This window comes from Andrena cerasifolii, chromosome 15 (genome assembly GCF_050908995.1).
Source record: "Andrena cerasifolii isolate SP2316 chromosome 15, iyAndCera1_principal, whole genome shotgun sequence".
Lineage (NCBI taxonomy): Eukaryota > Metazoa > Arthropoda > Insecta > Hymenoptera > Andrenidae > Andrena > Andrena cerasifolii.
Window position 1 is genome coordinate 9,722,624 of NC_135132.1, and position 27,796 is coordinate 9,750,419.

The 27,796-nt window shown below is 37.6% G+C and overlaps 3 protein-coding genes across 18 annotated transcripts in view; 1 reads left to right on the top strand and 2 right to left on the bottom strand.

Annotated features, from left to right (window-relative positions):
- The window catches only part of LOC143377293 (rho GTPase-activating protein 100F-like), a 112,134-nt gene extending 89,889 nt beyond the window's left edge, over window positions 1-22,245 (bottom strand). For 11 of the 14 annotated variants that reach the window (XR_013087283.1, XR_013087282.1, XR_013087281.1 and 8 more), the window contains exon 1: window positions 22,036-22,244. The gene's annotated coding sequence lies outside the window, so the exon portion shown is untranslated. Of the gene's footprint in view, window positions 1-22,035 lie in introns of all 14 variants that reach the window. The other 3 variants (XM_076828397.1, XM_076828396.1, XM_076828395.1) reach the window with 1 other exon arrangement.
- A 53-nt stretch (window positions 22,246-22,298) lies between these two features.
- LOC143377302 (ATP-binding cassette sub-family F member 2) lies at window positions 22,299-26,448 on the top strand. Of its 3 annotated transcripts, none has more exons than XM_076828427.1 (7): window positions 22,299-22,433; window positions 22,980-23,164; window positions 23,232-24,027; window positions 24,285-24,672; window positions 24,737-24,928; window positions 25,213-25,416; window positions 25,483-26,448. In XM_076828427.1, the coding sequence occupies exons 2-7, from the start codon at window positions 22,987-22,989 to the stop codon at window positions 25,621-25,623; spliced, it is 1,899 nt and encodes a 632-aa protein (XP_076684542.1). In that variant the 5' UTR covers window positions 22,299-22,433; window positions 22,980-22,986; the 3' UTR covers window positions 25,624-26,448. The 3 variants fall into 3 exon arrangements, with proteins under 3 accessions (XP_076684542.1, XP_076684544.1, XP_076684543.1); XM_076828429.1 differs by having other exon boundaries at window positions 22,394-22,519; XM_076828428.1 differs by having other exon boundaries at window positions 22,429-22,567.
- Window positions 25,994-27,780, bottom strand: Tmem98 (transmembrane protein 98). The gene is made up of 4 exons (XM_076828472.1): window positions 27,246-27,780; window positions 27,078-27,187; window positions 26,867-26,999; window positions 25,994-26,804 (listed from the first exon to the last, which is right to left on the bottom strand). The coding sequence occupies exons 1-4, from the start codon at window positions 27,399-27,401 to the stop codon at window positions 26,529-26,531; spliced, it is 675 nt and encodes a 224-aa protein (XP_076684587.1). The 5' UTR covers window positions 27,402-27,780; the 3' UTR covers window positions 25,994-26,528.
- Between the last annotated feature and the right edge of the window lie 16 nt (window positions 27,781-27,796).

Here is a 27,796-nt window from a genome sequence, read left to right on the forward strand (position 1 = left end):
TCGATATTCCAAAATTTGAGATTCAAAGTCCCAGAATTACAGATCCCAACATTCAGAAGCCGAAAATTCGAAAATTTAAAAATTCAAGGGTGGAGGTTCACAATTCCAAATCGAGATTCTGAGATTCGATATTCCAAAATTTGAGATTCAAAGTCCCAGAATTACAGATCCCAACATTCAGAAGCCGAAAATTCGAAAATTTAAAAATTCAAGGGTGGAGGTTCACAATTCCAAATCTGAGATTCTGAGATTCGATATTCCAAAATTTGAGATTCAAAGTCCCAGAATTACAGATCCCAACATTCAGAAGCCGAAAATTCGAAAATTTAAAAATTCAAGGGTGGAGGTTCACAATTCCAAATCTGAGATTCTGAGATTCGATATTCCAAAATTTGAGATTCAAAGTCCCAGAATTACAGATCCCAACATTCAGAAGCCGAAAATTCGAAAATTTAAAAATTCAAGGGTGGAGGTTCACAATTCCAAATCTGAGATTCTGAGATTCGATATTCCAAAATTTGAGATTCAAAGTCCCAGAATTACAGATCCCAACATTCAGAAGCCGAAAATTCGAAAATTTAAAAATTCAAGGGTGGAGGTTCACAATTCCAAATCTGAGATTCTGAGATTCGATATTCCAAAATTTGAGATTCAAAGTCCCAGAATTACAGATCCCAACATTCAGAAGCCGAAAATTCGAAAATTTAAAAATTCAAGGGTGGAGGTTCATAATTCCAAATTCTGAGATTCTGAGATTCGATATTCCAAAATTTGAGATTCAAAGTCCCAGAATTACAGATCCCAACATTCAGAAGCCGAAAATTCGAAAATTTAAAAATTCAAGGGTGGAGGTTCACAATTCCAAATCTGAGATTCTGAGATTCGATATTCCAAAATTTGAGATTCAAAGTCCCAGAATTACAGATCCCAACATTCAGAAGCCGAAAATTCGAAAATTTAAAAATTCAAGGGTGGAGGTTCACAATTCCAAATCTGAGATTCTGAGATTCGATATTCCAAAATTTGAGATTCAAAGTCCCAGAATTACAGATCCCAACATTCAGAAGCCGAAAATTCGAAAATTTAAAAATTCAAGGGTGGAGGTTCACAATTCCAAATCTGAGATTCTGAGATTCGATATTCCAAAATTTGAGATTCAAAGTCCCAGAATTACAGATCCCAACATTCAGAAGCCGAAAATTCGAAAATTTAAAAATTCAAGGGTGGAGGTTCACAATTCCAAATCTGAGATTCTGAGATTCGATATTCCAAAATTTGAGATTCAAAGTCCCAGAATTACAGATCCCAACATTCAGAAGCCGAAAATTCGAAAATTTAAAAATTCAAGGGTGGAGGTTCACAATTCCAAATCTGAGATTCTGAGATTCGATATTCCAAAATTTGAGATTCAAAGTCCCAGAATTACAGATCCCAACATTCAGAAGCCGAAAATTCGAAAATTTAAAAATTCAAGGGTGGAGGTTCACAATTCCAAATCTGAGATTCTGAGATTCGATATTCCAAAATTTGAGATTCAAAGTCCCAGAATTACAGATCCCAACATTCAGAAGCCGAAAATTCGAAAATTTAAAAATTCAAGGGTGGAGGTTCATAATTCCAAATTCGAGATTCTGAGATTCGATATTCCAAAATTTGAGATTCAAAGTCCCAGAATTACAGATCCCAACATTCAGAAGCCGAAAATTCGAAAATTTAAAAATTCAAGGGTGGAGGTTCATAATTCAAATCCAAATCTGGAGATTCTATCGAGATTCGATATTCCAAAATTTGAGATTCAAAGTCCCAGAATTACAGATCCCAACATTCAGAAGCCGAAAATTCGAAAATTTAAAAATTCAAGGGTGGAGGTTCACAATTCCAAATCTGAGATTCTGAGATTCGATATTCCAAAATTTGAGATTCAAAGTCCCAGAATTACAGATCCCAACATTCAGAAGCCGAAAATTCGAAAATTTAAAAATTCAAGGGTGGAGGTTCACAATTCCAAATCTGAGATTCTGAGATTCGATATTCCAAAATTTGAGATTCAAAGTCCCAGAATTACAGATCCCAACATTCAGAAGCCGAAAATTCGAAAATTTAAAAATTCAAGGGTGGAGGTTCACAATTCCAAATCTGAGATTCTGAGATTCGATATTCCAAAATTTGAGATTCAAAGTCCCAGAATTACAGATCCCAACATTCAGAAGCCGAAAATTCGAAAATTTAAAAATTCAAGGGTGGAGGTTCACAATTCCAAATCTGAGATTCTGAGATTCGATATTCCAAAATTTGAGATTCAAAGTCCTAGAATTACAGATCCCAACATTCAGAAGCCGAAAATTCGAAAATTTAAAAATTCAAGGGTGGAGGTTCACAAATCCAAATCTGAGATTCGATATTCCAAAATTTGAGATTCAAAGTCCCAGAATTACAGATCCCAACATTCAGAAGCCGAAAATTCGAAAATTTAAAAATTCAAGGGTGGAGGTTCATAATTCCAAATTCGAGATTCTGAGATTCGATATTCCAAAATTTGAGATTCAAAGTCCCAGAATTACAGATCCCAACATTCAGAAGCCGAAAATTCGAAAATTTAAAAATTCAAGGGTGGAGGTTCATAATTCCAAATTCGAGATTCTGAGATTCGATATTCCAAAATTTGAGATTCAAAGTCCCAGAATTACAGATCCCAACATTCAGAAGCCGAAAATTCGAAAATTTAAAAATTCAAGGGTGGAGGTTCACAATTCCAAATCTGAGATTCTGAGATTCGATATTCCAAAATTTGAGATTCAAAGTCCCAGAATTACAGATCCCAACATTCAGAAGCCGAAAATTCGAAAATTTAAAAATTCAAGGGTGGAGGTTCACAATTCCAAATCTGAGATTCTGAGATTCGATATTCCAAAATTTGAGATTCAAAGTCCTAGAATTACAGATCCCAACATTCAGAAGCCGAAAATTCGAAAATTTAAAAATTCAAGGGTGGAGGTTCACAAATCCAAATTCGAGATCTGAGATTCGATATTCCAAAATTTGAGATTCAAAGTCCCAGAATTACAGATCCCAACATTCAGAAGCCGAAAATTCGAAAATTTAAAAATTCAAGGGTGGAGGTTCACAATTCCAAATCTGAGATTCTGAGATTCGATATTCCAAAATTTGAGATTCAAAGTCCCAGAATTACAGATCCCAACATTCAGAAGTCGAAAATTCGAAAATTTAAAAATTCAAGGTTGGAGGTTCATAATTCCAAATTCGAGATTCTGAGATTCGATATTCCAAAATTTGAGATTCAAAGTCCCAGAATTACAGATCCCAACATTCAGAAGCCGAAAATTCGAAAATTTAAAAATTCAAGGGTGGAGGTTCACAATTCCAAATCTGAGATTCTGAGATTCGATATTCCAAAATTTGAGATTCAAAGTCCCAGAATTACAGATCCCAACATTCAGAAGTCGAAAATTCGAAAATTTAAAAATTCAAGGGTGGAGGTTCACAATTCCAAATCTGAGATTCTGAGATTCGATATTCCAAAATTTGAGATTCAAAGTCCCAGAATTACAGATCCCAACATTCAGAAGCCGAAAATTCGAAAATTTAAAAATTCAAGGGTGGAGGTTCATAATTCCAAATTCGAGATTCTGAGATTCGATATTCCAAAATTTGAGATTCAAAGTCCCAGAATTACAGATCCCAACATTCAGAAGCCGAAAATTCGAAAATTTAAAAATTCAAGGGTGGAGGTTCACAATTCCAAATCTGAGATTCTGAGATTCGATATTCCAAAATTTGAGATTCAAAGTCCCAGAATTACAGATCCCAACATTCAGAAGCCGAAAATTCGAAAATTTAAAAATTCAAGGGTGGAGGTTCATAATTCCAAATTCGAGATTCTGAGATTCGATATTCCAAAATTTGAGATTCAAAGTCCCAGAATTACAGATCCCAACATTCAGAAGCCGAAAATTCGAAAATTTAAAAATTCAAGGGTGGAGGTTCACAATTCCAAATCTGAGATTCTGAGATTCGATATTCCAAAATTTGAGATTCAAAGTCCCAGAATTACAGATCCCAACATTCAGAAGTCGAAAATTCGAAAATTTAAAAATTCAAGGGTGGAGGTTCACAATTCCAAATCTGAGATTCTGAGATTCGATATTCCAAAATTTGAGATTCAAAGTCCCAGAATTACAGATCCCAACATTCAGAAGCCGAAAATTCGAAAATTTAAAAATTCAAGGGTGGAGGTTCACAATTCCAAATCTGAGATTCTGAGATTCGATATTCCAAAATTTGAGATTCAAAGTCCTAGAATTACAGATCCCAACATTCAGAAGCCGAAAATTCGAAAATTTAAAAATTCAAGGGTGGAGGTTCACAAATCCAAATCTGAGATTCGATATTCCAAAATTTGAGATTCAAAGTCCCAGAATTACAGATCCCAACATTCAGAAGCCGAAAATTCGAAAATTTAAAAATTCAAGGGTGGAGGTTCATAATTCCAAATTCGAGATTCTGAGATTCGATATTCCAAAATTTGAGATTCAAAGTCCCAGAATTACAGATCCCAACATTCAGAAGCCGAAAATTCGAAAATTTAAAAATTCAAGGGTGGAGGTTCATAATTCCAAATTCGAGATTCTGAGATTCGATATTCCAAAATTTGAGATTCAAAGTCCCAGAATTACAGATCCCAACATTCAGAAGCCGAAAATTCGAAAATTTAAAAATTCAAGGGTGGAGGTTCACAATTCCAAATCTGAGATTCTGAGATTCGATATTCCAAAATTTGAGATTCAAAGTCCCAGAATTACAGATCCCAACATTCAGAAGCCGAAAATTCGAAAATTTAAAAATTCAAGGGTGGAGGTTCATAATTCCAAATTCGAGATTCTGAGATTCGATATTCCAAAATTTGAGATTCAAAGTCCCAGAATTACAGATCCCAACATTCAGAAGTCGAAAATTCGAAAATTTAAAAATTCAAGGTTGGAGGTTCATAATTCCAAATTCGAGATTCTGAGATTCGATATTCCAAAATTTGAGATTCAAAGTCCCAGAATTACAGATCCCAACATTCAGAAGCCGAAAATTCGAAAATTTAAAAATTCAAGGGTGGAGGTTCACAATTCCAAATCTGAGATTCTGAGATTCGATATTCCAAAATTTGAGATTCAAAGTCCCAGAATTACAGATCCCAACATTCAGAAGTCGAAAATTCGAAAATTTAAAAATTCAAGGGTGGAGGTTCACAATTCCAAATCTGAGATTCTGAGATTCGATATTCCAAAATTTGAGATTCAAAGTCCCAGAATTACAGATCCCAACATTCAGAAGCCGAAAATTCGAAAATTTAAAAATTCAAGGGTGGAGGTTCATAATTCCAAATTCGAGATTCTGAGATTCGATATTCCAAAATTTGAGATTCAAAGTCCCAGAATTACAGATCCCAACATTCAGAAGCCGAAAATTCGAAAATTTAAAAATTCAAGGGTGGAGGTTCACAATTCCAAATCTGAGATTCTGAGATTCGATATTCCAAAATTTGAGATTCAAAGTCCCAGAATTACAGATCCCAACATTCAGAAGCCGAAAATTCGAAAATTTAAAAATTCAAGGGTGGAGGTTCACAATTCCAAATCTGAGATTCTGAGATTCGATATTCCAAAATTTGAGATTCAAAGTCCCAGAATTACAGATCCCAACATTCAGAAGCCGAAAATTCGAAAATTTAAAAATTCAAGGGTGGAGGTTCACAATTCCAAATCTGAGATTCTGAGATTCGATATTCCAAAATTTGAGATTCAAAGTCCTAGAATTACAGATCCCAACATTCAGAAGCCGAAAATTCGAAAATTTAAAAATTCAAGGGTGGAGGTTCATAATTCCAAATTCGAGATTCTGAGATTCGATATTCCAAAATTTGAGATTCAAAGTCCCAGAATTACAGATCCCAACATTCAGAAGCCGAAAATTCGAAAATTTAAAAATTCAAGGGTGGAGGTTCATAATTCCAAATTCGAGATTCTGAGATTCGATATTCCAAAATTTGAGATTCAAAGTCCCAGAATTACAGATCCCAACATTCAGAAGCCGAAAATTCGAAAATTTAAAAATTCAAGGGTGGAGGTTCACAATTCCAAATCTGAGATTCTGAGATTCGATATTCCAAAATTTGAGATTCAAAGTCCCAGAATTACAGATCCCAACATTCAGAAGTCGAAAATTCGAAAATTTAAAAATTCAAGGGTGGAGGTTCACAATTCCAAATCTGAGATTCTGAGATTCGATATTCCAAAATTTGAGATTCAAAGTCCCAGAATTACAGATCCCAACATTCAGAAGCCGAAAATTCGAAAATTTAAAAATTCAAGGGTGGAGGTTCACAATTCCAAATCTGAGATTCTGAGATTCGATATTCCAAAATTTGAGATTCAAAGTCCCAGAATTACAGATCCCAACATTCAGAAGCCGAAAATTCGAAAATTTAAAAATTCAAGGGTGGAGGTTCACAATTCCAAATCTGAGATTCTGAGATTCGATATTCCAAAATTTGAGATTCAAAGTCCCAGAATTACAGATCCCAACATTCAGAAGCCGAAAATTCGAAAATTTAAAAATTCAAGGGTGGAGGTTCACAATTCCAAATCTGAGATTCTGAGATTCGATATTCCAAAATTTGAGATTCAAAGTCCTAGAATTACAGATCCCAACATTCAGAAGCCGAAAATTCGAAAATTTAAAAATTCAAGGGTGGAGGTTCACAAATCCAAATCTGAGATTCGATATTCCAAAATTTGAGATTCAAAGTCCCAGAATTACAGATCCCAACATTCAGAAGCCGAAAATTCGAAAATTTAAAAATTCAAGGGTGGAGGTTCATAATTCCAAATTCGAGATTCTGAGATTCGATATTCCAAAATTTGAGATTCAAAGTCCTAGAATTACAGATCCCAACATTCAGAAGCCGAAAATTCGAAAATTTAAAAATTCAAGGGTGGAGGTTCACAAATCCAAATCTGAGATTCGATATTCCAAAATTTGAGATTCAAAGTCCCAGAATTACAGATCCCAACATTCAGAAGCCGAAAATTCGAAAATTTAAAAATTCAAGGGTGGAGGTTCACAATTCCAAATCTGAGATTCTGAGATTCGATATTCCAAAATTTGAGATTCAAAGTCCCAGAATTACAGATCCCAACATTCAGAAGCCGAAAATTCGAAAATTTAAAAATTCAAGGGTGGAGGTTCATAATTCCAAATTCGAGATTCTGAGATTCGATATTCCAAAATTTGAGATTCAAAGTCCCAGAATTACAGATCCCAACATTCAGAAGCCGAAAATTCGAAAATTTAAAAATTCAAGGGTGGAGGTTCACAATTCCAAATCTGAGATTCTGAGATTCGATATTCCAAAATTTGAGATTCAAAGTCCCAGAATTACAGATCCCAACATTCAGAAGCCGAAAATTCGAAAATTTAAAAATTCAAGGGTGGAGGTTCACAATTCCAAATCTGAGATTCTGAGATTCGATATTCCAAAATTTGAGATTCAAAGTCCTAGAATTACAGATCCCAACATTCAGAAGCCGAAAATTCGAAAATTTAAAAATTCAAGGGTGGAGGTTCACAAATCCAAATCTGAGATTCGATATTCCAAAATTTGAGATTCAAAGTCCCAGAATTACAGATCCCAACATTCAGAAGCCGAAAATTCGAAAATTTAAAAATTCAAGGGTGGAGGTTCACAATTCCAAATCTGAGATTCTGAGATTCGATATTCCAAAATTTGAGATTCAAAGTCCCAGAATTACAGATCCCAACATTCAGAAGTCGAAAATTCGAAAATTTAAAAATTCAAGGTTGGAGGTTCATAATTCCAAATTCGAGATTCTGAGATTCGATATTCCAAAATTTGAGATTCAAAGTCCCAGAATTACAGATCCCAACATTCAGAAGCCGAAAATTCGAAAATTTAAAAATTCAAGGGTGGAGGTTCACAATTCCAAATCTGAGATTCTGAGATTCGATATTCCAAAATTTGAGATTCAAAGTCCCAGAATTACAGATCCCAACATTCAGAAGTCGAAAATTCGAAAATTTAAAAATTCAAGGGTGGAGGTTCACAATTCCAAATCTGAGATTCTGAGATTCGATATTCCAAAATTTGAGATTCAAAGTCCCAGAATTACAGATCCCAACATTCAGAAGCCGAAAATTCGAAAATTTAAAAATTCAAGGGTGGAGGTTCAGAATTCCAAATTCGAGATTCTGAGATTCGATATTCCAAAATTTGAGATTCAAAGTCCCAGAATTACAGATCCCAACATTCAGAAGCCGAAAATTCGAAAATTTAAAAATTCAAGGGTGGAGGTTCACAATTCCAAATCTGAGATTCTGAGATTCGATATTCCAAAATTTGAGATTCAAAGTCCCAGAATTACAGATCCCAACATTCAGAAGCCGAAAATTCGAAAATTTAAAAATTCAAGGGTGGAGGTTCACAATTCCAAATCTGAGATTCTGAGATTCGATATTCCAAAATTTGAGATTCAAAGTCCCAGAATTACAGATCCCAACATTCAGAAGCCGAAAATTCGAAAATTTAAAAATTCAAGGGTGGTGGTTCACAATTCCAAATCTGAGATTCTGAGATTCGATATTCCAAAATTTGAGATTCAAAGTCCTAGAATTACAGATCCCAACATTCAGAAGCCGAAAATTCGAAAATTTAAAAATTCAAGGGTGGAGGTTCATAATTCCAAATTCGAGATTCTGAGATTCGATATTCCAAAATTTGAGATTCAAAGTCCCAGAATTACAGATCCCAACATTCAGAAGCCGAAAATTCGAAAATTTAAAAATTCAAGGGTGGAGGTTCATAATTCCAAATTCGAGATTCTGAGATACGATATTCCAAAATTTGAGATTCAAAGTCCCAGAATTACAGATCCCAACATTCAGAAGCCGAAAATTCGAAAATTTAAAAATTCAAGGGTGGAGGTTCACAATTCCAAATCTGAGATTCTGAGATTCGATATTCCAAAATTTGAGATTCAAAGTCCCAGAATTACAGATCCCAACATTCAGAAGTCGAAAATTCGAAAATTTAAAAATTCAAGGGTGGAGGTTCACAATTCCAAATCTGAGATTCTGAGATTCGATATTCCAAAATTTGAGATTCAAAGTCCCAGAATTACAGATCCCAACATTCAGAAGCCGAAAATTCGAAAATTTAAAAATTCAAGGGTGGAGGTTCACAATTCCAAATCTGAGATTCTGAGATTCGATATTCCAAAATTTGAGATTCAAAGTCCCAGAATTACAGATCCCAACATTCAGAAGCCGAAAATTCGAAAATTTAAAAATTCAAGGGTGGAGGTTCACAATTCCAAATCTGAGATTCTGAGATTCGATATTCCAAAATTTGAGATTCAAAGTCCCAGAATTACAGATCCCAACATTCAGAAGCCGAAAATTCGAAAATTTAAAAATTCAAGGGTGGAGGTTCACAATTCCAAATCTGAGATTCTGAGATTCGATATTCCAAAATTTGAGATTCAAAGTCCTAGAATTACAGATCCCAACATTCAGAAGCCGAAAATTCGAAAATTTAAAAATTCAAGGGTGGAGGTTCACAAATCCAAATCTGAGATTCGATATTCCAAAATTTGAGATTCAAAGTCCCAGAATTACAGATCCCAACATTCAGAAGCCGAAAATTCGAAAATTTAAAAATTCAAGGGTGGAGGTTCATAATTCCAAATTCGAGATTCTGAGATTCGATATTCCAAAATTTGAGATTCAAAGTCCTAGAATTACAGATCCCAACATTCAGAAGCCGAAAATTCGAAAATTTAAAAATTCAAGGGTGGAGGTTCACAAATCCAAATCTGAGATTCGATATTCCAAAATTTGAGATTCAAAGTCCCAGAATTACAGATCCCAACATTCAGAAGCCGAAAATTCGAAAATTTAAAAATTCAAGGGTGGAGGTTCACAATTCCAAATCTGAGATTCTGAGATTCGATATTCCAAAATTTGAGATTCAAAGTCCCAGAATTACAGATCCCAACATTCAGAAGCCGAAAATTCGAAAATTTAAAAATTCAAGGGTGGAGGTTCATAATTCCAAATTCGAGATTCTGAGATTCGATATTCCAAAATTTGAGATTCAAAGTCCCAGAATTACAGATCCCAACATTCAGAAGCCGAAAATTCGAAAATTTAAAAATTCAAGGGTGGAGGTTCACAATTCCAAATCTGAGATTCTGAGATTCGATATTCCAAAATTTGAGATTCAAAGTCCCAGAATTACAGATCCCAACATTCAGAAGCCGAAAATTCGAAAATTTAAAAATTCAAGGGTGGAGGTTCACAATTCCAAATCTGAGATTCTGAGATTCGATATTCCAAAATTTGAGATTCAAAGTCCTAGAATTACAGATCCCAACATTCAGAAGCCGAAAATTCGAAAATTTAAAAATTCAAGGGTGGAGGTTCACAAATCCAAATCTGAGATTCGATATTCCAAAATTTGAGATTCAAAGTCCCAGAATTACAGATCCCAACATTCAGAAGCCGAAAATTCGAAAATTTAAAAATTCAAGGGTGGAGGTTCACAATTCCAAATCTGAGATTCTGAGATTCGATATTCCAAAATTTGAGATTCAAAGTCCCAGAATTACAGATCCCAACATTCAGAAGTCGAAAATTCGAAAATTTAAAAATTCAAGGTTGGAGGTTCATAATTCCAAATTCGAGATTCTGAGATTCGATATTCCAAAATTTGAGATTCAAAGTCCCAGAATTACAGATCCCAACATTCAGAAGCCGAAAATTCGAAAATTTAAAAATTCAAGGGTGGAGGTTCACAATTCCAAATCTGAGATTCTGAGATTCGATATTCCAAAATTTGAGATTCAAAGTCCCAGAATTACAGATCCCAACATTCAGAAGTCGAAAATTCGAAAATTTAAAAATTCAAGGGTGGAGGTTCACAATTCCAAATCTGAGATTCTGAGATTCGATATTCCAAAATTTGAGATTCAAAGTCCCAGAATTACAGATCCCAACATTCAGAAGCCGAAAATTCGAAAATTTAAAAATTCAAGGGTGGAGGTTCATAATTCCAAATTCGAGATTCTGAGATTCGATATTCCAAAATTTGAGATTCAAAGTCCCAGAATTACAGATCCCAACATTCAGAAGCCGAAAATTCGAAAATTTAAAAATTCAAGGGTGGAGGTTCACAATTCCAAATCTGAGATTCTGAGATTCGATATTCCAAAATTTGAGATTCAAAGTCCCAGAATTACAGATCCCAACATTCAGAAGCCGAAAATTCGAAAATTTAAAAATTCAAGGGTGGAGGTTCACAATTCCAAATCTGAGATTCTGAGATTCGATATTCCAAAATTTGAGATTCAAAGTCCCAGAATTACAGATCCCAACATTCAGAAGCCGAAAATTCGAAAATTTAAAAATTCAAGGGTGGTGGTTCACAATTCCAAATCTGAGATTCTGAGATTCGATATTCCAAAATTTGAGATTCAAAGTCCTAGAATTACAGATCCCAACATTCAGAAGCCGAAAATTCGAAAATTTAAAAATTCAAGGGTGGAGGTTCATAATTCCAAATTCGAGATTCTGAGATTCGATATTCCAAAATTTGAGATTCAAAGTCCCAGAATTACAGATCCCAACATTCAGAAGCCGAAAATTCGAAAATTTAAAAATTCAAGGGTGGAGGTTCACAAATCCAAATCTGAGATTCGATATTCCAAAATTTGAGATTCAAAGTCCCAGAATTACAGATCCCAACATTCAGAAGCCGAAAATTCGAAAATTTAAAAATTCAAGGGTGGAGGTTCATAATTCCAAATTCGAGATTCTGAGATTCGATATTCCAAAATTTGAGATTCAAAGTCCTAGAATTACAGATCCCAACATTCAGAAGCCGAAAATTCGAAAATTTAAAAATTCAAGGGTGGAGGTTCACAAATCCAAATCTGAGATTCGATATTCCAAAATTTGAGATTCAAAGTCCCAGAATTACAGATCCCAACATTCAGAAGCCGAAAATTCGAAAATTTAAAAATTCAAGGGTGGAGGTTCACAATTCCAAATCTGAGATTCTGAGATTCGATATTCCAAAATTTGAGATTCAAAGTCCCAGAATTACAGATCCCAACATTCAGAAGCCGAAAATTCGAAAATTTAAAAATTCAAGGGTGGAGGTTCACAATTCCAAATCTGAGATTCTGAGATTCGATATTCCAAAATTTGAGATTCAAAGTCCCAGAATTACAGATCCCAACATTCAGAAGCCGAAAATTCGAAAATTTAAAAATTCAAGGGTGGAGGTTCATAATTCCAAATTCGAGATTCTGAGATTCGATATTCCAAAATTTGAGATTCAAAGTCCCAGAATTACAGATCCCAACATTCAGAAGCCGAAAATTCGAAAATTTAAAAATTCAAGGGTGGAGGTTCACAAATCCAAATCTGAGATTCGATATTCCAAAATTTGAGATTCAAAGTCCCAGAATTACAGATCCCAACATTCAGAAGCCGAAAATTCGAAAATTTAAAAATTCAAGGGTGGAGGTTCACAATTCCAAATCTGAGATTCTGAGATTCGATATTCCAAAATTTGAGATTCAAAGTCCCAGAATTACAGATCCCAACATTCAGAAGCCGAAAATTCGAAAATTTAAAAATTCAAGGGTGGAGGTTCACAATTCCAAATCTGAGATTCTGAGATTCGATATTCCAAAATTTGAGATTCAAAGTCCCAGAATTACAGATCCCAACATTCAGAAGCCGAAAATTCGAAAATTTAAAAATTCAAGGGTGGAGGTTCACAATTCCAAATCTGAGATTCTGAGATTCGATATTCCAAAATTTGAGATTCAAAGTCCTAGAATTACAGATCCCAACATTCAGAAGCCGAAAATTCGAAAATTTAAAAATTCAAGGGTGGAGGTTCATAATTCCAAATTCGAGATTCTGAGATTCGATATTCCAAAATTTGAGATTCAAAGTCCCAGAATTACAGATCCCAACATTCAGAAGCCGAAAATTCGAAAATTTAAAAATTCAAGGGTGGAGGTTCATAATTCCAAATTCGAGATTCTGAGATTCGATATTCCAAAATTTGAGATTCAAAGTCCCAGAATTACAGATCCCAACATTCAGAAGCCGAAAATTCGAAAATTTAAAAATTCAAGGGTGGAGGTTCACAATTCCAAATCTGAGATTCTGAGATTCGATATTCCAAAATTTGAGATTCAAAGTCCCAGAATTACAGATCCCAACATTCAGAAGTCGAAAATTCGAAAATTTAAAAATTCAAGGGTGGAGGTTCACAATTCCAAATCTGAGATTCTGAGATTCGATATTCCAAAATTTGAGATTCAAAGTCCCAGAATTACAGATCCCAACATTCAGAAGCCGAAAATTCGAAAATTTAAAAATTCAAGGGTGGAGGTTCACAATTCCAAATCTGAGATTCTGAGATTCGATATTCCAAAATTTGAGATTCAAAGTCCCAGAATTACAGATCCCAACATTCAGAAGCCGAAAATTCGAAAATTTAAAAATTCAAGGGTGGAGGTTCACAATTCCAAATCTGAGATTCTGAGATTCGATATTCCAAAATTTGAGATTCAAAGTCCCAGAATTACAGATCCCAACATTCAGAAGCCGAAAATTCGAAATTTAAAAATTCAAGGGTGGAGGTTCACAATTCCAAATCTGAGATTCTGAGATTCGATATTCCAAAATTTGAGATTCAAAGTCCTAGAATTACAGATCCCAACATTCAGAAGCCGAAAATTCGAAAATTTAAAAATTCAAGGGTGGAGGTTCACAAATCCAAATCTGAGATTCGATATTCCAAAATTTGAGATTCAAAGTCCCAGAATTACAGATCCCAACATTCAGAAGCCGAAAATTCGAAAATTTAAAAATTCAAGGGTGGAGGTTCATAATTCCAAATTCGAGATTCTGAGATTCGATATTCCAAAATTTGAGATTCAAAGTCCTAGAATTACAGATCCCAACATTCAGAAGCCGAAAATTCGAAAATTTAAAAATTCAAGGGTGGAGGTTCACAAATCCAAATCTGAGATTCGATATTCCAAAATTTGAGATTCAAAGTCCCAGAATTACAGATCCCAACATTCAGAAGCCGAAAATTCGAAAATTTAAAAATTCAAGGGTGGAGGTTCACAATTCCAAATCTGAGATTCTGAGATTCGATATTCCAAAATTTGAGATTCAAAGTCCCAGAATTACAGATCCCAACATTCAGAAGCCGAAAATTCGAAAATTTAAAAATTCAAGGGTGGAGGTTCACAATTCCAAATCTGAGATTCTGAGATTCGATATTCCAAAATTTGAGATTCAAAGTCCCAGAATTACAGATCCCAACATTCAGAAGTCGAAAATTCGAAAATTTAAAAATTCAAGGGTGGAGGTTCACAAATCCAAATCTGAGATTCGATATTCCAAAATTTGAGATTCAAAGTCCCAGAATTACAGATCCCAACATTCAGAAGCCGAAAATTCGAAAATTTAAAAATTCAAGGGTGGAGGTTCACAATTCCAAATCTGAGATTCTGAGATTCGATATTCCAAAATTTGAGATTCAAAGTCCCAGAATTACAGATCCCAACATTCAGAAGCCGAAAATTCGAAAATTTAAAAATTCAAGGGTGGAGGTTCACAATTCCAAATCTGAGATTCTGAGATTCGATATTCCAAAATTTGAGATTCAAAGTCCTAGAATTACAGATCCCAACATTCAGAAGCCGAAAATTCGAAAATTTAAAAATTCAAGGGTGGAGGTTCACAATTCCAAATCTGAGATTCTGAGATTCGATATTCCAAAATTTGAGATTCAAAGTCCTAGAATTACAGATCCCAACATTCAGAAGCCGAAAATTCGAAAATTTAAAAATTCAAGGGTGGAGGTTCACAAATCCAAATCTGAGATTCGATATTCCAAAATTTGAGATTCAAAGTCCCAGAATTACAGATCCCAACATTCAGAAGCCGAAAATTCGAAAATTTAAAAATTCAAGGGTGGAGGTTCATAATTCCAAATTCGAGATTCTGAGATTCGATATTCCAAAATTTGAGATTCAAAGTCCTAGAATTACAGATCCCAACATTCAGAAGCCGAAAATTCGAAAATTTAAAAATTCAAGGGTGGAGGTTCACAAATCCAAATCTGAGATTCGATATTCCAAAATTTGAGATTCAAAGTCCCAGAATTACAGATCCCAACATTCAGAAGCCGAAAATTCGAAAATTTAAAAATTCAAGGGTGGAGGTTCACAATTCCAAATCTGAGATTCTGAGATTCGATATTCCAAAATTTGAGATTCAAAGTCCCAGAATTACAGATCCCAACATTCAGAAGCCGAAAATTCGAAAATTTAAAAATTCAAGGGTGGAGGTTCATAATTCCAAATTCGAGATTCTGAGATTCGATATTCCAAAATTTGAGATTCAAAGTCCCAGAATTACAGATCCCAACATTCAGAAGCCGAAAATTCGAAAATTTAAAAATTCAAGGGTGGAGGTTCACAATTCCAAATCTGAGATTCTGAGATTCGATATTCCAAAATTTGAGATTCAAAGTCCCAGAATTACAGATCCCAACATTCAGAAGCCGAAAATTCGAAAATTTAAAAATTCAAGGGTGGAGGTTCACAATTCCAAATCTGAGATTCTGAGATTCGATATTCCAAAATTTGAGATTCAAAGTCCTAGAATTACAGATCCCAACATTCAGAAGCCGAAAATTCGAAAATTTAAAAATTCAAGGGTGGAGGTTCACAAATCCAAATCTGAGATTCGATATTCCAAAATTTGAGATTCAAAGTCCCAGAATTACAGATCCCAACATTCAGAAGCCGAAAATTCGAAAATTTAAAAATTCAAGGGTGGAGGTTCACAATTCCAAATCTGAGATTCTGAGATTCGATATTCCAAAATTTGAGATTCAAAGTCCCAGAATTACAGATCCCAACATTCAGAAGTCGAAAATTCGAAAATTTAAAAATTCAAGGTTGGAGGTTCATAATTCCAAATTCGAGATTCTGAGATTCGATATTCCAAAATTTGAGATTCAAAGTCCCAGAATTACAGATCCCAACATTCAGAAGCCGAAAATTCGAAAATTTAAAAATTCAAGGGTGGAGGTTCACAATTCCAAATCTGAGATTCTGAGATTCGATATTCCAAAATTTGAGATTCAAAGTCCCAGAATTACAGATCCCAACATTCAGAAGCCGAAAATTCGAAAATTTAAAAATTCAAGGGTGGAGGTTCACAAATCCAAATCTGAGATTCGATATTCCAAAATTTGAGATTCAAAGTCCCAGAATTACAGATCCCAACATTCAGAAGCCGAAAATTCGAAAATTTAAAAATTCAAGGGTGGAGGTTCATAATTCCAAATTCGAGATTCTGAGATTCGATATTCCAAAATTTGAGATTCAAAGTCCTAGAATTACAGATCCCAACATTCAGAAGCCGAAAATTCGAAAATTTAAAAATTCAAGGGTGGAGGTTCACAAATCCAAATCTGAGATTCGATATTCCAAAATTTGAGATTCAAAGTCCCAGAATTACAGATCCCAACATTCAGAAGCCGAAAATTCGAAAATTTAAAAATTCAAGGGTGGAGGTTCACAATTCCAAATCTGAGATTCTGAGATTCGATATTCCAAAATTTGAGATTCAAAGTCCCAGAATTACAGATCCCAACATTCAGAAGCCGAAAATTCGAAAATTTAAAAATTCAAGGGTGGAGGTTCACAATTCCAAATCTGAGATTCTGAGATTCGATATTCCAAAATTTGAGATTCAAAGTCCCAGAATTACAGATCCCAACATTCAGAAGCCGAAAATTCGAAAATTTAAAAATTCAAGGGTGGAGGTTCATAATTCCAAATTCGAGATTCTGAGATTCGATATTCCAAAATTTGAGATTCAAAGTCCCAGAATTACAGATCCCAACATTCAGAAGCCGAAAATTCGAAAATTTAAAAATTCAAGGGTGGAGGTTCACAAATCCAAATCTGAGATTCGATATTCCAAAATTTGAGATTCAAAGTCCCAGAATTACAGATCCCAACATTCAGAAGCCGAAAATTCGAAAATTTAAAAATTCAAGGGTGGAGGTTCACAATTCCAAATCTGAGATTCTGAGATTCGATATTCCAAAATTTGAGATTCAAAGTCCCAGAATTACAGATCCCAACATTCAGAAGCCGAAAATTCGAAAATTTAAAAATTCAAGGGTGGAGGTTCACAATTCCAAATCTGAGATTCTGAGATTCGATATTCCAAAATTTGAGATTCAAAGTCCCAGAATTACAGATCCCAACATTCAGAAGCCGAAAATTCGAAAATTTAAAAATTCAAGGGTGGAGGTTCACAATTCCAAATCTGAGATTCTGAGATTCGATATTCCAAAATTTGAGATTCAAAGTCCTAGAATTACAGATCCCAACATTCAGAAGCCGAAAATTCGAAAATTTAAAAATTCAAGGGTGGAGGTTCATAATTCCAAATTCGAGATTCTGAGATTCGATATTCCAAAATTTGAGATTCAAAGTCCCAGAATTACAGATCCCAACATTCAGAAGCCGAAAATTCGAAAATTTAAAAATTCAAGGGTGGAGGTTCATAATTCCAAATTCGAGATTCTGAGATTCGATATTCCAAAATTTGAGATTCAAAGTCCCAGAATTACAGATCCCAACATTCAGAAGCCGAAAATTCGAAAATTTAAAAATTCAAGGGTGGAGGTTCACAATTCCAAATCTGAGATTCTGAGATTCGATATTCCAAAATTTGAGATTCAAAGTCCCAGAATTACAGATCCCAACATTCAGAAGTCGAAAATTCGAAAATTTAAAAATTCAAGGGTGGAGGTTCACAATTCCAAATCTGAGATTCTGAGATTCGATATTCCAAAATTTGAGATTCAAAGTCCCAGAATTACAGATCCCAACATTCAGAAGCCGAAAATTCGAAAATTTAAAAATTCAAGGGTGGAGGTTCACAATTCCAAATCTGAGATTCTGAGATTCGATATTCCAAAATTTGAGATTCAAAGTCCCAGAATTACAGATCCCAACATTCAGAAGCCGAAAATTCGAAAATTTAAAAATTCAAGGGTGGAGGTTCACAATTCCAAATCTGAGATTCTGAGATTCGATATTCCAAAATTTGAGATTCAAAGTCCCAGAATTACAGATCCCAACATTCAGAAGCCGAAAATTCGAAATTTAAAAATTCAAGGGTGGAGGTTCACAATTCCAAATCTGAGATTCTGAGATTCGATATTCCAAAATTTGAGATTCAAAGTCCTAGAATTACAGATCCCAACATTCAGAAGCCGAAAATTCGAAAATTTAAAAATTCAAGGGTGGAGGTTCACAAATCCAAATCTGAGATTCGATATTCCAAAATTTGAGATTCAAAGTCCCAGAATTACAGATCCCAACATTCAGAAGCCGAAAATTCGAAAATTTAAAAATTCAAGGGTGGAGGTTCATAATTCCAAATTCGAGATTCTGAGATTCGATATTCCAAAATTTGAGATTCAAAGTCCTAGAATTACAGATCCCAACATTCAGAAGCCGAAAATTCGAAAATTTAAAAATTCAAGGGTGGAGGTTCACAAATCCAAATCTGAGATTCGATATTCCAAAATTTGAGATTCAAAGTCCCAGAATTACAGATCCCAACATTCAGAAGCCGAAAATTCGAAAATTTAAAAATTCAAGGGTGGAGGTTCACAATTCCAAATCTGAGATTCTGAGATTCGATATTCCAAAATTTGAGATTCAAAGTCCCAGAATTACAGATCCCAACATTCAGAAGCCGAAAATTCGAAAATTTAAAAATTCAAGGGTGGAGGTTCACAATTCCAAATCTGAGATTCTGAGATTCGATATTCCAAAATTTGAGATTCAAAGTCCCAGAATTACAGATCCCAACATTCAGAAGTCGAAAATTCGAAAATTTAAAAATTCAAGGGTGGAGGTTCACAAATCCAAATCTGAGATTCGATATTCCAAAATTTGAGATTCAAAGTCCCAGAATTACAGATCCCAACATTCAGAAGCCGAAAATTCGAAAATTTAAAAATTCAAGGGTGGAGGTTCACAATTCCAAATCTGAGATTCTGAGATTCGATATTCCAAAATTTGAGATTCAAAGTCCCAGAATTACAGATCCCAACATTCAGAAGCCGAAAATTCGAAAATTTAAAAATTCAAGGGTGGAGGTTCACAATTCCAAATCTGAGATTCTGAGATTCGATATTCCAAAATTTGAGATTCAAAGTCCTAGAATTACAGATCCCAACATTCAGAAGCCGAAAATTCGAAAATTTAAAAATTCAAGGGTGGAGGTTCACAAATCCAAATCTGAGATTCGATATTCCAAAATTTGAGATTCAAAGTCCCAGAATTACAGATCCCAACATTCAGAAGCCGAAAATTCGAAAATTTAAAAATTCAAGGGTGGAGGTTCATAATTCCAAATTCGAGATTCTGAGATTCGATATTCCAAAATTTGAGATTCAAAGTCCCAGAATTACAGATCCCAACATTCAGAAGCCGAAAATTCGAAAATTTAAAAATTCAAGGGTGGAGGTTCACAATTCCAAATCTGAGATTCTGAGATTCGATATTCCAAAATTTGAGATTCAAAGTCCTAGAATTACAGATCCCAACATTCAGAAGCCGAAAATTCGAAAATTTAAAAATTCAAGGGTGGAGGTTCATAATTCCAAATTCGAGATTCTGAGATTCGATATTCCAAAATTTGAGATTCAAAGTCCCAGAATTACAGATCCCAACATTCAGGAGCCGAAAATTCGAAAATTTAAAAATTCAAGGGTGGAGGTTCATAATTCCAAATTCGAGATTCTGAGATTCGATATTCCAAAATTTGAGATTCAAAGTCCTAGAATTACAGATTCCAAAATTCAGAAGCCGAAAATTCGAAAATTTAAAAATTCAAGGGTGAAGGTTCATAATTCCAAATCTGAGATTCTGAGATTCGATATTCCAAAATTTGAGATTCAAAGTCCTAGAATTACAGATCCCAACATTCAGAAGCCGAAAATTCGAAAATTTAAAAATTCAAGGGTGGAAGTTCATAATTCCAAATATGAGATTCTGAGATTCGATATTCCAAAACTAGAGTTTCAAAATCCTAGAATTCAAGATTCCAAAATTTCAGAAGTCAAAATGACCCATTAAAATGGCACCCTACACTGTCCTCTCCACGAACCGAATTTCTTTAAACTTGAGAAATAAAAAAGTCGCCTCTTCGGTGGTAGCCCCCTAATATTTAGGGGCTGGGTACGTCAGTGGTACGCATACGTCGATCCAGGAGAGCGTGCAGAGCTTACATTCGAATAACGACGTAGACGACGACGCTGCCGACGAGGACGAGGACGACCGAGGACGCATTACACCCCCACCATTACGTACTACGAAATACTACGTTCTGTGATGCGGTGCAATTAAGCCTGCACCCCCACCCCTCTACGCGTCCTACGCCCTCCTTGCCCCCCACCCCCGAGCCGACAGACTTCGGGCAAGCAGGGGCGCAAGTCCGTCTCTTCTTTTAACCACCCCCTACCACCGTCGTTTATCCATTCGTTCATTCATCAGAACACACTTCTTTAACGAACTACGGCTGTTCGAACGATGAAGCCTCAGGCGAGGAATGCGATTCTTTTCGCCCGCGATTTAAAAAGGATTGGAATTTTCCTTCCAAGGGTGGGACGTTCTGAAGTGGACTTTTGTGAAAGGGAAATTAAATGTTATGGGGAAATGCTAGGTTCAATCATGATGCTGATTTAATTAGAGAAATTTATTAGGAAGCACATTTGTAATTAATATTATTGGTTCAGTTTTCAGGGGATGAAATGTAGTTTGGGGTAGTTTAGGCACTTCTGGTTAGGCCTGCGTTAAGGTAAAATTCCAAAGGGGTTACGAGAGGGTTTGGTCAGACCATCAGTGGTTAAGTCTAAGCATAGTCAGACCTTATGACTGAAAGTGGTCTAGGTCAGTGTTTGGTCAGCCGCCTATTGCTAACAAGGGAATATGTATTTCCAACCCGAAAATTCTGATTTTAATGAAATTTCGTGTGAAGATTAGCAAGGGTTAGGTCTGTACTAGATACCATTGTAATTGCAAAGAAAATATGAAGTAATTAAGTAAATTGTAAATTTCTCTTTTTTTACGATTTTCGATAACAATGCAACGTAATGTAGGCTAAGTCGGTTTGACAAGCTAGTTGGAAAATGCTTTCGCCCCTCCAATTATAAAATGCCACGGTTTTATTGTCGCGATTGCTCGAAAGAAATTGCTCCCTTTGTAACCTCAAATTAAAGCCGTCACAACGAAGTTGAACGCAATTATAAATGGTTCTCAGTTTAATAAGACCTTGCTATTAATTCCTAAACGAATCGTTTAATTGTTCCACCACTGCTTTTCAATGTATGCATTCTCACCCTAAATGACCTTCCTCTGATTCTCTATTAAGCTAATAAACAAGACAGTAATTAAATTGTAAGAAGTGTGTTTAAATATTCGACAATCGAAAGCAGTTCCCTTTCGATCCTATTCGATAATGACCATCTTTAACCAATCATATCTCGAACAATTAAAATCGCAAAGAAAAAACTCTTTCTTAACAGTATAACATCTCTACCATGAAATAATCAAACATATTTGATTATTTGATAATAAAAAAAAAATCATTCCACAAAAAATTCAATTTCAGCTGCCTTCCCGCCTTTTTCCCCACAATCCAATATGGCGGCAAGACGCAGCGTTAACCTCTCAAAACTTCAAATTTCCCAACACTCTTTTAACCCTTCATATCCAAACATACCTCCACACCCGTCCACCAACATCATCGCAACAATAATCAACATTCACATATTCAATTATAAATAACTGACAAATAAAAGGAGCTCACCATCGGTGCGCCGAAAATTCACGGTACCTCTGCCTTTCCACAGCAGCAATTCCATCGTTCACAGATTCCTCTGCCCTCTGCTCGAGTTGCCACAAGCCCTTGGAAATATCGAGGAAGCCGGAGATCCCAAGCCTCCCTATCCTCAATCGCGTACACGCCATAACCTACAAACCGCGACCACTCTCATCACAAACATCCTCCCGCAACGGACACCAGGACGCAACTGTTTCGATTCTCGTGCAGCGCCGCGGCGTTAGGACCTGCGCGGGCCCAGTGGCGCCACCTCGCGCTTAACCCGGAAGACGGCGTCGTTTTGACGGCTTTGCCCAGCTTTGCCTTTATCCATGCACGTGTGATCGCGTGTTGCACGGGTCGTTCAATTTTTGGCGCACAACTAGGTAATTTCGCGAGGTTGCTCTGCGACCACAGATTCCGCGGGGAGAGACGAAGCACCCGGCTGCCGTTGGACCCCCGTAATTCCGACGTGGGTCACCTAGCACAGGAAATCGACGTCCCTTCGTTCTAACCGAAGGTGTTTCGTATCTCCCCTCGAGGCCATGCATCTCCATTCCCTTTTCACTCTCATTTCTTCCACGCTACTTGCGATCTAATTACTCCTATTACCGTCACCTCTGACCTCTCAACGCGATATAAATTCTACTCCACTCGCTTTTTCCTTCGTCTTTGTCTGTCCTCGTCGCCCCACTTTGCCTCCCCTCCCGCCCCTCCATCTGTCTCCGTCTATCTCGCTGCGCCTGGCCCACGCAACGAGCAGTTTACGGAGACGGAGATTCCTCGAATTTTCGACATTGACGTCGCGTCTCCTCGGTCCCAGTACCGAACGCACGTGTGGCGTGCTCCTAACCTGCGGCTTACGTAACCCGCGCTTCAATCTGGAGTTCGCGTCGAGAAGCTGCACGAGGCGTTTACTCATGAAATTTCAGACGAACCATGCCGTCCGACGCGAAGAAGAAGCAGCAGCAGAAGAAGAAGGAGGCTGCGAAGGCTAGACAGTCCGGGAAGAAGCAGCCTCAGGGTGGCCAGGCGAGAAGCGGAGACGACGGGAAGGAGGGCAGTCCTGGTGCCGTTCAGAATGGAACGAATGGGACCACCCCTATCAGTATCGAAGGTGAAGTCGAGCATCGTCGCTGTAATCTCTGTCCAACTTCGATCTAACTGAAAGCTCTTTTCCACAGAGGCGCTGTGCTTGAAACTGGAAGCGGACGCCAGGCTGAACGCGGAGGCACGTGCGTGTACGGGATCATTGGCTTCGCACCCGCGTAGTAGAGACATAAAGATATCTAATTTTTCTATAACGTTCCATGGCTGTGAGCTGCTGCAGGATACCATGCTGGAGTTGAACTGCGGCAGACGCTACGGCTTGCTCGGTCTTAACGGCTCCGGAAAGTCGACCTTGTTGGCTGTACTTGGAAACCGGGAAGTTCCTATCCCTAACCAGATCGATATCTTTCATTTGACCAGGGAAATGCCCGCTAGCAATAAGTCGGCTTTAGAGTGCGTCATGGAGGTAGACGAGGAGCGCGTTCGGCTGGAGAAGCTGGCGGAAGAGTTGGTGGAGTGCGACGAAGAGGACGCTCAAGAGCAGCTGATGGATGTCTACGAGAGATTAGAAGATATGGCTGCTGACACGGCGGAGGCTCGCGCCGCTCATATTTTACACGGTCTGGGTTTCACTGCAAAAATGCAGACAACTCCTACCAAAGACTTCTCAGGGGGCTGGCGGATGCGGATCGCCCTAGCCAGAGCCTTATACGTCAAGCCTCATTTATTGCTGCTCGACGAGCCTACCAATCACTTAGATCTCGATGCCTGCGTCTGGCTGGAAGAGGAGCTGAAGACGTACAAAAGAATCCTCGTTATTATCTCTCATTCGCAAGATTTCCTCAATGGTATTTGCACGAATATCATTCACGTGAATAAGAGACAGTTGAAGTACTACACTGGGAATTACGAAGCCTTCGTGAAGACGAGGTGAGTTGGAAGCTGCTAGGAACCCCTATAAGAGGGGGCCTGGACTTGAGGGACCACGGAGAGTCGGCGTAGCCGTGGTGGCTAAAGATGGAATCAGACGGCGCGTGAATCGGCGATTCGTGCGCAAAGATCGCCGATTCGCGCGCCGTCTGGTTCCACCTTAACGCTGCTGATCATTACGCGGGCGGCTCGGGTTCGATTCCCGGCGCCGTGGCTCTCTTTTTCCGAGGTTTCCTACATGAATTTCTTTTTAATAGGATGGAGTTGTTGGAGAATCAAGCGAAACAGTACAATTGGGAGCAGGATCAAATCTCGCACATGAAGAATTATATCGCCCGATTTGGTCACGGTTCTGCCAAGCTGGCCAGGCAAGCTCAATCGAAGGAAAAAACTTTGGCGAAGATGGTAGCGCAAGGCCTCACCGAGAAAGTCGTCAACGACAAAGTATTAAATTTCTACTTCCCCTCCTGCGGAACTATTCCACCACCAGTCATAATGGTTCAGAACGTCAGTTTTCGTTACAACGAAGATTCACCTTGGATCTACAAGAACCTAGAATTTGGTATCGATTTGGATACCAGGCTCGCGTTAGTTGGTCCCAACGGGGCTGGAAAGAGTACTCTTCTAAAACTACTATACGGAGACGTAAGTTATCAATTTACGCGATAAAAATGCACCGAAGTATTTATATGCTAATGCTCGATTACAGCTAGTACCGTCGAGTGGCATGATACGTAAGAACAGCCACCTTCGAATTGGAAGATACCATCAGCATTTACACGAGCTGTTAGACTTGGACATGTCACCCCTCGATTACATGATGAAAGCTTTCCCGGATGTGAAGGAGCGCGAAGAGATGAGGAAGATCATTGGACGCTATGGATTAACGGGTCGCCAGCAGGTATGATCACTTAAGGCGGTATACCCGTTTGAACGCTCGGAAAATGTGTACATTTGGGGATTTTTTTACAAGTCAACTGCTCGATGAAGATTTTCCGTTTTTGTATTATATTTAGACAGTATTATGAACTACTTAAAAAAAAAGTTCCAGTTAAAGACCTATTGTTTTACGGAAGTTATGGATGCATATCCGAAACTCTCTCGATTTTAAACGGTTATACCCACTTAAAGGACTTGAAAGTCTATCGAAACCTGATTTTTCTGAAAACCCTTTCTGTCGCTCAGGTATGTCCAATAAGACAGCTGTCCGATGGTCAGCGTTGCAGAGTGGTGTTCGCATGGCTGGCTTGGCAAGTGCCTCACCTACTTCTTCTCGACGAACCAACGAATCATTTAGACATGGAAACCATCGATGCGCTAGCTGACGCGATCAATGACTTTGACGGAGGGATGGTGCTTGTATCCCACGACTTCAGATTGATCAATCAGGTATGTTCTAATACGGAAGACTAAAACACGTTTGACTCTGAATATAAATTAATGTTTGTTCGCCAGGTGGCAGAGGAGATCTGGGTCTGCGAAAATGGCGCGGTCACTAAATGGGGCGGAAATATTTTGAATTACAAGGAACACCTGAAGAACAAAGTTCTGAACGACAACCAGAAGAGGCAGAAGGACTTGCACAGAAGCAAGTAATGCGGATGAAAAATTATATCCTAATCCGCTCCGTTTTAATTTCCAGCGTACTTTCTCTCTGTTATAAGAATCTGCTCCCTCTTTTTTGGACACTCGTTCGCCGCGTCTAGCACTGAATTTGCGCTGCTGTGTAGCGTTATCAGTGGTCGAAGGTTTCTTAGCTAATTTATTTAAATAATGAAACGAATTATTCTGTGACAACCTGCAAGATTAATCTGTGGTGTATTTTGCCATGCTAACGATCTAGGGATCCGATATCGATACTGTACTGCGAGAAATATAAAAATTGGATATATATATATAGATTATTACAGAATATTAAAAGAATAAAAACACATTTAAATATTACGAAAACACTACGAACACTCGATTTCTTATAATTCAACTTTATTATAAAGTCCTATTTATCTCTATAAATTACTTAATTTCGTTTCCGTAGAGATATACAAAATATAGTCGTGTACAAACACTTATAAATACTTAATATAAATCGAAAATGACAGTCCTCGAGATAGAATTTTCACCTCAGGTATATATATATATAAATACTCTGATCGTATAACAGCGGAAGACTCGAATTCTGCGCATATCCATATCACAAAATATTACCTCCAGTGTTCTCTGATCGTAAAAATGTTATATGTATATCTTACGATATTTTTTAATACGTCATGAAAGTAATGTATGCATTTTTATAATAACTGTCGTTAGGTAAAATGTAAAGCGCTAAATATTGTCGGTAGAAAAGAAACTCAAAAGTGGCACTCTTGGGTTTTGGACCTTGACGTAATAAAAGGAAAATACGTGACACGTAACTTTTCATAACATCGTGTGTACCTTCAATCTTAATTAGTGTTAAGACCCAAAGCCGTGCGAAATATGGAAGCAATACACCTACGAGAGATTCAAACCGGCGTCGACGCTGGAACGGAGCACGCTACCTCCTGGGCCAACGCGGCGTTCCTTAACGTCGACAGATGGGAATCCATGTCGCTTAAAGCCTGATCTATGAACGCTAGTTTCCTAGCGTGGCTCTTCGACACTCCGTGCTTAGTTACCAACGCTAAATGCGTGACGGCCAGCACCAGCGCCGCTACCCTCGCCTCCAACAGCCTTGCGTCTAACGGCGGATACAAACTCCTCACCACGTCGTCGACGCGAGGTGGAATACGCCTAGCGACCTGAGGGACAGAAACCCTGTAATACTCCGCCGAGTCCACAGAACCAGAACACCTCCACTTACATCCACTATCTCCAACGGAACGGTGTTACTATTCACCGTTCCCGCGATAGCTGTGAGACTCGAAGCCAACGCGTGGCAGGATCGCAGCACGGCGATGCACAGTGGAGCTAAACCAGTAGCATCGTCGACCCACCTAGAGTTTCCGTACAGTTCAATCGTCAGGAAGCTAATTAGACTTACGAGCGATTCTGTTTAAGATAACGAACGATACCTCTCAGCGCCAGCCAACCATTCCTCGCACTCCCATGCGTCTAAGCCTAAACCAGACAAGTTGTCTCCTTCTAACAAATCTGAACTCAAGTCCGGGGAGTCTTTCTGATTCTGAAACGAGAGACTCCGTGAGCAACTCGTGCCGCAGGGCGAGGAGCAAGTAACTTACGTAGTAGCATCGTTGCCTCTTGCAAATAACGAGCAGCACTAAGAGCGCTCCGAGGAAGACAGCAGCGAGCGCACCGAGTGCTACAGCCACCACTGTTTCCATGCCAGTGACACTAGCCGTAGGTCCAGTGTTGCTTATGGACACTGGAGAACTCATCGTTCGGATGAGTCTGGAGACTGAGCAGGTTTATTCAAAGGAGTGTTGGTGGAAGATTGTAATACTCTTTTGGGCAGTTCATGAATAGTGGCCAAGGAATCTCTGTTGGGGTCTAACGTGTCAACAACAACGTCGATTTTCCCGGTGATTGTCGGTGGGAGGCGGAGACTGTCACGAATCTTAAGCTCCATTCATCGATGAACGAAATCTAGTTACATCTCTCCATTATGTAAGTGGAGGCTGATACCAACAGGTGGTATGTTTTATATCGTTCATTGTCTGCATTCGAGGGAATTGTAAGGGGAACGATTTTCAGGAGAATTGGTGCTTGACGAGCCTGGCGATCGAAATGGAAGATTGAAGGTGGGGTTAGTGGAAGGACCTAGTTTATAGAA

What these genes read in the sequence shown, in the direction of transcription:
- LOC143377302 (XM_076828427.1), top strand. Translation starts at nt 22,987, where the DNA reads ATGCCGTCCGACGCGAAGAAGAAGCAGCAGCAGAAGAAGAAGGAGGCT. An exon ending in CACCCCTATCAGTATCGAAG is followed by an intron (nt 23,165 to 23,231) that starts GTGAAGTCGAGC and finishes TCTTTTCCACAG; the next exon opens with AGGCGCTGTGCTTGAAACTG. An exon ending in GAAGCCTTCGTGAAGACGAG is followed by an intron (nt 24,028 to 24,284) that starts GTGAGTTGGAAG and finishes TCTTTTTAATAG; the next exon opens with GATGGAGTTGTTGGAGAATC.
- Tmem98 (XM_076828472.1), bottom strand. Translation starts at nt 27,401, where the DNA reads ATGAGTTCTCCAGTGTCCATAAGCAACACTGGACCTACGGCTAGTGTC. An exon ending in AGAGGCAACGATGCTACTAC is followed by an intron (nt 27,188 to 27,245) that starts GTAAGTTACTTG and finishes CTCTCGTTTCAG; the next exon opens with AATCAGAAAGACTCCCCGGA. An exon ending in TTCCGTTGGAGATAGTGGAT is followed by an intron (nt 26,805 to 26,866) that starts GTAAGTGGAGGT and finishes TCTGTCCCTCAG; the next exon opens with GTCGCTAGGCGTATTCCACC.